Raw genomic sequence first — 7,308 nt, 5'->3', positions numbered from 1 at the left:
CTATTTTTGTCTGGCTAAATCATTCTAGCTAGCGACAGTGGTGAAACGTGATTTAAATTTAAACTGTTCAGTAATTGTTTTGTATACATTTCAGCAAATGGACAAGCTGAAAGCTTACGAGCAGCTGATAAAAGACCTTGAAAATGGTAATCAAACACTTTATTAAATGTTTTTGTAATGCTTGCAAGTTCATTTTTTTAACTGCAAAGAACCCTGACAATATCGTGCTTTAATTATTTAACATTGTATGGTATTTCTATTTACTTCTCTTAATTAATATGCATGTTAACAGACGTATATAGTTATTACTTTATGATATTGTCGGAGTGCCCGATTTAAAAAAAAAAAAAAAGACAAAAATAGATTTCTCACAAAATTAAAAGACTTTATTGCAATTTAAAAGTTAGATAGTCATGTAGGATCTGGCTCCTACAGTCAATCTATAACTACTTACCCTTTTAAATTTTTATTTGAAGGTGAGATTACCCAAAAAGGCTTTGATAACAACGTAAAAAAGCTCCTGACAGCAGAAAAATCAGGTAGGTTTTGATACTTTTGAACAACTTTGATACTTTTTAATCTCCTTTATTTAACATGATATGCTTAGCAGGTTATGATTGACTAACCACTTTATTAATAGATGCAATACATTTTGAAAACAGATGACTGTGCAGTAGTCTGTGATTGTAGTAAAATTCTATAAACCACATGTTTCACATCAATGCCCTATTTATATTGCAGATGACACTACTTCAACACATGGCAATGAATTTCTCAGTAAGAAAACCCCAATTATTTTGCTTTAAGATCACTTGTAATATAGAACTCGCTGTGGATCAGTTTGATTAACTTTCAGCTTCATCCATTACAGGTGCAGCAGAGGCCTTTGGTAAAGCCAAGAAACTACTACAGCCTCAAGTAAAGAAAAGGCAGTTTCCATTGAATGATAAATGTTTGGACCATGGTAAATCATTATTGAAGGTTAGTTAAAAAGTGAAGCTACGTGTATGACTATCAGCAATATATTAAAAAATAGCTTTCTAAAAAGGCATATTTTTTAATAAATTTCCCTTTTTTTCCTTGATGCTAGGTCAAACTGGCTCCCATGGAGTGGAAGCCAAGAAGTCATAGAAAGCGTGGACGGTACCAGAAGTTAATAATGGACGAAGCTCCACCTCGAATCATTCAAAAAGGACATGAAACCTATGATGATTTAATTACCATAGGCAAAGAATGCTTCTGGCCAGAGCGTACTGAGGGGAGTGAGTTCACTCTTTGCCATTCTGACGGGACCAGGTGGAGTAAGGAGGAGTTCCACAAAGAATACAGAACTGTTTCTGATATTACACATATGTGGAAAAGAACACTATACATCGGGTGAAGACAACTGTGTAATAAAGTGATCAATATTACTATTAACTACTGTCTGGTTGATTAGCAGTAGCTGTATGTTAATGTATGTTACTTTGTGTTTTTTATCCCCAAGTGTATCTTCCACGTGTTCCATATGTGGAAGAGGCTTTAATTACATACAGCGAGTTTACAGGAGTTTAATATTAATTCCCACTTATACCTTTGCTTCTTGTTGTTAAGGTGGTGACGTTTTCCTGGAGTTTCCTGGGCCCATATCCCTAAAGATTCTGAGAATCCTCTCAGAGAGCTCCTAACTTAACCTAAAAATTCCTTGCCAGGAGTTTTAGCTTAGAAGTGATTCCAGAACATTTTCAGTGAACTCTGAGCAAGGAATGGATGGAAAATCCTATCTTAGTCATTTCAAAAGCCGTGATTGGTTGATCCTACAAGTTTGATGGAAATGAGCTTTTGGTGATAATGGGTGGCTGTAGCTCAGGTGGTAGAGCAGGTCATCTACTGATCGGAAGGTTGGTGGTTCGATTCCCGGCTTCCCCTAGTCTGCATGCCAAATATCCTTGGGCAAGATACTAACCCGAAATTGCTCTTCGATGCATTCATCGGAGTATGAATGTGTGTGAATGTCAGTTGTGCTTGTGCGAATGGGTGTGAATGGGTGAATGCACAAGTTGTGTAAAGCGCTTTGAGTGCTCAGAAGAGTGGAAAAGCGCTATATAAGAACTAGTCCATTTAGTCCATAATGAGCAAAGGATGTACCCTCAAATCAATAAACATAATTATACACTCTATTCTTATGCTGACTGTAATTGTAAATAATATTTCACATTGAAGAAAATATCTGGAAAATGAATAGTAAGCTGTAGGGGTTATAGCCTAACATTAGAATCTAAAATATGTGAAAACTTAAACCCATTACACCCTGTTCAAATAATGATTCGTGTCTTATTTGCTCATATTAATATCCTAGCTGGCATATTTTGTACTTTCACTCCCATATGGACCCCATTGAAAACAAGATGGCCTATCTCAAGGGGCTGTCCTTAATGAAGTAGAAATCACAACGTTACAAGTCCAGTGTGGTCTTAACAAGGGTAACACGGCTCAGCTTTTATCAATGTCTGTGATTGCTGGCTGGTCTATTTATAAAGGCTTGTTAACAAATATCCTACAAACACAGAAAATGGAGAAAAAAAGGACTCGCAAGCCGAACTGGACTGAGGAGCAAGGTTTGTTGCTGGCCCAGTTGGTGAACGAACATAAAGGTATGTTACGAGGAAAATTTGGCCCAACTGTCACTAGCCAAGGCAAGAGGCGCGCCTGGGACACAATATCCCAAACAATCAATGCCTCTTTTCCACTGGTGGTGCGGACAGGCGACGATTGTGAGAAGAGCTGGTATGTGCTGCAGTCCAAGGCAAAAGATGAGATGCAGCACACAAGCGGGAATCCTCACTCACAGGTGAGCAAAATATTATAGCCTACCACATAATCTGGCAACTTGCTCCTGCTGGCAAAGTTAATTTACATGCCTAAGTACTGTGTTCATTGACTGTTTCTTTCTAGGGGTGAAGGGCAAAGCGGCTGTCCCAGGTGGCCGACACTGTCTTTCAAGTCCTGGGACACTCTGAGGTCAGCGTCACCGGGCTGCCAACAGGCATTGACACATCAATGATGGTAAATGGCCTGTATTTATATAGCGCTTTACTAGTCCCTAAGGACCCCAAAGCACTTTACATATCCAGTTATCCACCCATTCACATACACATTCACACACTGGCGATGGCAGCTACATTGTAGCCACAGCCACCCTGGGGCGCACTGACAGAGGCGAGGCTGCCGGAGACTGGCGTCACCGGGCCCTCTGACCACCACCAGTAGGCAACGGGTGAAGTGTCTCGCCCAAGGACACAACGACCGAGACTGTCCAAGCCGGGGCTCGAACTGGTAACCTCCGCTCTTGTTGTCTTGTGGGCCCTACAATAGAATACAGAGACCTTTAATTATTTGATGGAAATATTGCACTACTTGGATGCTCTAACATATTGCTTGCATTTCAGTTCCATGATTGTTGTATTGTTTGGCTTACCTGTTATAGTTTAGTTGGGGCCCTTGGCGTGGCTGGAGGTAAGGTGTAAGGAGCCATGGTTTGCATGGGTAGCCACTGTCCCCTAACACGTGGCAATTAGCTGGCACATAGCGTCTCTCAAAAAGCTGTCTGATGCCACTCTTGGAGAGCATTCTCGCATCATGTGTGGAGCCTGGCCATTTAGCCACAATGTCCAAAATCTTACAGGCCGCATTGAACACTATTTGCACATTGATGCTGTGGAAATCCCTTCTGTTAACAACGACAGCTTCGTCCTCTGATGGCGCAATTATTCTCACATGTGTTCCATCAATTACACCCACAACGCCAGGGAATCCTGCAATGTCCATAAATGCCCTTTTATGTGTGTGTAAAGTGCGGGCATCCAGCGGGAATGAAACAAATTGTGTCACAATATTAGGTTGTGACAAAGCTGTCAGTGTTTGGGTGATGACTCTGCTGACGGAGGATTGGGACAGACCCAAGTCATCACTGCTGCATTGTTGCATTTTCCCGGTTGCCAAATACCTCAGGGTTGTGATTACTTTCATCTCTGGTGTAATAGCGTTGTGGCGTTGAGTTGGTGAAGTAATTGCATCTCTAAGGAGATCCACCACAAACATGATTCCTGCACGATCCAATCTGTAGCGTCTCAATAATTCCCTGTCATCCAGTGTTTGCAGGACATCTCTCCTGCCTCTTCTGTTGGCCATTTTGTGCAGGGGAACTCCTAAGCCACTAAAAGTCCTCTTCCCTGCTCTTAGCAGATCTCGCCTTAGGAGCCCTTTTAAGCGCTAGGAATCTTGAGGAATAGCTTTTATATTAACTGGGATTGTCGTGTCACTTTTAGGGGAAATTCTAAGAAGACTCTGAGAATTTTCTTAGAATTTGGCCACTAGGAGCCACTTTTTGCACAAAGATTCTTTAGGGATACGGGCCCAGGTCTTCTAGTGATGGAGGGAGACAGTGTCACAATCCACTGTAGAAGAAAAGGAACTTTCTCCAAATTTACAGCTAATTTCTTTAAAGATGGTGATTTTATTGAGACTGGATATAGAGGTGAGATGACTATTCCAAGAGTTATGAAGTCTCATGAAGGATTCTACAAATGCAGCATCGCTGGATCCCGGGGAGAATCAGAGGAGACTTGGCTGTCTGTCCATGTCAGAGAAGAGCTCCAACATGGTATGTAAAACAGTTAATGGAAGGGTTTGAAGCAGATTCAGGTGGCATGGTAAGACAACATCCTCACTGAGAATGTCTGTCTGAGACTGACCTGAAAAAAAAAGGTGGTGTACACAGACAAAATTATAAAACCTCAAATAACTACATATTTGGTGTAAATTATTCACATTAGCTGATAATGTTTTTGTAGAAGTTACCTGTCAGAAGCAGCAGGATCACAGTGTGATCCAAAAACAAAGAACATAGTTGAGCTTTAAAGATCAGGTGACCACATTGGGGAACCATCCTGGAGTGCTGAAAAAACAATATAAAGTGCCAAAAATGTGAATTGCTTGAAACTAATTCATTATTGTAAGACAGTTAAAGTATCAGCTAAAACCACCAATAACTAATCACAGTGAGGTAAACAGATATCTTGTAAAAATTTTCCAGCATAAAAAAAACACAGACTTGAATGGTAATATTGATACAGAAGAAACTCTAAGAAGAAAAAAAACATGCAGTGTTAATTAAATGGGGTGATATGATACTACAAGGTCATTAAGATAAGATGGGGCCTGATTACTTAAGACCTTGTATGTGAGGAGGAGGATTTGGAATTAAATTCTGGATTTAACAGGGAGCCAATGAAGGGAAGCCAATACAGGAGAAATATGCTTTCTCTTTCTAGTCTAGTGGCAGAGAAAAGGACATTAAAGAAACTGATGGACATTATGAACAATGCTGGGCATCCTCTGCACACGGCCATAAACAACCAGAAGAGTCTGTTCAGTGAAAGGTTGCTTCTCCCCAAGACAAGAACTAACAGACTTAAAAACTCCTTTGTCCCACACGCCATCAGACTGTTTAACTCCTCTCTGGAGGGGAGAGGGAGGGGAAACAGGAGGACAAAGGAGGGGGGAACAACTAAGCCGTAGTGCCTCTTCACCTCACTGTACAATACTTTTTGTAAATAGTCAACAGTGCAATAGACCTCAATACTTGAAATGTGCAATTCACTTGTATTTTTATTTTTATTCCTATTTATTCTATTTATCCCCTTCGTATATTTTATTTATATTTGTCTCTGTATTTATACATGTGTGTATATATATATATATATATATATATATATATATATATATATATATATATATATAATATTCTGTAACTCTGTAACTTCTGTCGGTGCTGTGCTTTTTTGGAAATCGAATTTCCCAGAGGAACCCACCCGAGGGATTAATAAAGTTCTATTTTATCTTATCTTATCTCTTAGTCCCTGTCAGGACTCTTGCTGCAGCATTTTGGATTAACTGAAGGCTTTTCAGGGACTTTTTAGGACATCCTGATAATAATGAATTACAGTAGTCCAGCCTAGAGTAATAAATATGAACTAGTTTTTCAAAGTTGCACAGGGTTTAATTTCTCAGTTTTACAGGATGCTTCTAATTTTAGAGATATCATGCAAAATCATTTAAACCCTATGTAGAAGCCTGTTTTATATTTTTTTGATGACAGAAAAAACTTACACATACATGCACAAATGCAGTTTAGTGTCTTCTGTTGTGTTTTTTAAATTTTATTTTCCTTATTTCCTTATTTATGGGAACACAGGGCAAGTATAAGATTGGTATATCTGAATAGTACTCGTTTTGTGCCTGACATAAGTGGCAAACAGAAAATAATTGGGTGATCAAAGAAGTGAGGTAGTAAATATCTACAAATATATCAAAGCTCCTGTATAGATTTTCATTCATGTATATTAAAACTAATTATTATTGCAAAAAGAACTAAACCTAAAAATTTCAGTTGACCAGCTGTTGGATTTAACACTTCATTTCCTCAATACAAAATACATCTGTGGTCAAATGTTTGGGCTACATCTTATATGTTTATATGTTCATTTTTGTATATCATAGAAACATATAAAAACAGTAGATAGAATCTATAGAAAAACTGAAGCAGCAAATTGAATGCAACACAGAATTTGTGTCAGTAAAAAAGCTTGCCACACCATTATTTTAGTATTGCAGTGCGATAATATAAAAAGCTGGAGGGAGCCGGAGTAGGCAAACAGCTGACTGCATGGGACAGGGACAGGAGCCGGATTGACAAAACTGGTGCGGAGGTCTAGCTCCGTGCTGGGATGTCCCCTGGAGTCTGTGGAGGTGGTTTGTGAGGGGAGGATGTTAGTAAAGCTGACATCCATCATGAACAACCCACATCACCCACTGCATGAGTATGTGAGTGGGCTGAGCAGCTCCTTTAGTCAGAGACTGAAACACCCTCGCTGCAGGAAGGAGCGCTTTCGCAGATCATTCATCCCAACAGCAGTTAGACTCTATAACTCCTCAATCACAATGTCATAAGTCACTGGACACTGTGAACATCCACGGTCACCACTTCATGCATAATGGACCTTCTATGTGTATGGACATGTGCAGGTATATATGTATGTATATGTATACGTATGTATATTTAGTGTGTACATGTGTGTGTGTGTGTGTGTGTGTGTGTGTGTGTGTGTGTGTGTGTGTGTGTGTACATGTCTATGAACAGGAATAGTAGTGGTACAATAGTTATGTCAAGCTATATAGTTTATGTCTTCCATATTTCCAACTGTATCCATAATCACATACTGTGTATGCTACCATTGTATATAGTGTATTATCTTACTTTTTTTCATT

The 7,308-nt window shown here is 39.4% G+C and overlaps 1 protein-coding gene across 1 annotated transcript; it reads right to left on the bottom strand.

Annotated features, from left to right (window-relative positions):
• Positions 1 to 3,453: 3,453 nt before the first annotated feature.
• LOC120746497 (putative nuclease HARBI1) lies at positions 3,454 to 4,170 on the bottom strand. Its single transcript, XM_040051914.1, has one exon. It carries the CDS (start codon positions 4,168 to 4,170, stop codon positions 3,454 to 3,456), a length of 717 nt encoding a protein of 238 aa, XP_039907848.1.
• Between the last annotated feature and the right edge of the window lie 3,138 nt (positions 4,171 to 7,308).

The sequence above is a fragment of the Simochromis diagramma genome, unplaced genomic scaffold, assembly GCF_900408965.1.
Source record: "Simochromis diagramma unplaced genomic scaffold, fSimDia1.1 OVJJ01000672.1, whole genome shotgun sequence".
In the NCBI taxonomy this organism is placed as follows: domain Eukaryota; kingdom Metazoa; phylum Chordata; class Actinopteri; order Cichliformes; family Cichlidae; genus Simochromis; species Simochromis diagramma.
The sequence above is the reverse complement of the archived record's forward strand: the minus strand, read 5'-3'. Positions and strand labels throughout refer to the sequence as shown.

Bases quoted from the DNA above. Each gene is read 5' to 3' on its own strand.
- LOC120746497 (XM_040051914.1), bottom strand. From the start codon at position 4,170: ATGGCCAACAGAAGAGGCAGGAGAGATGTCCTGCAAACACTGGATGAC.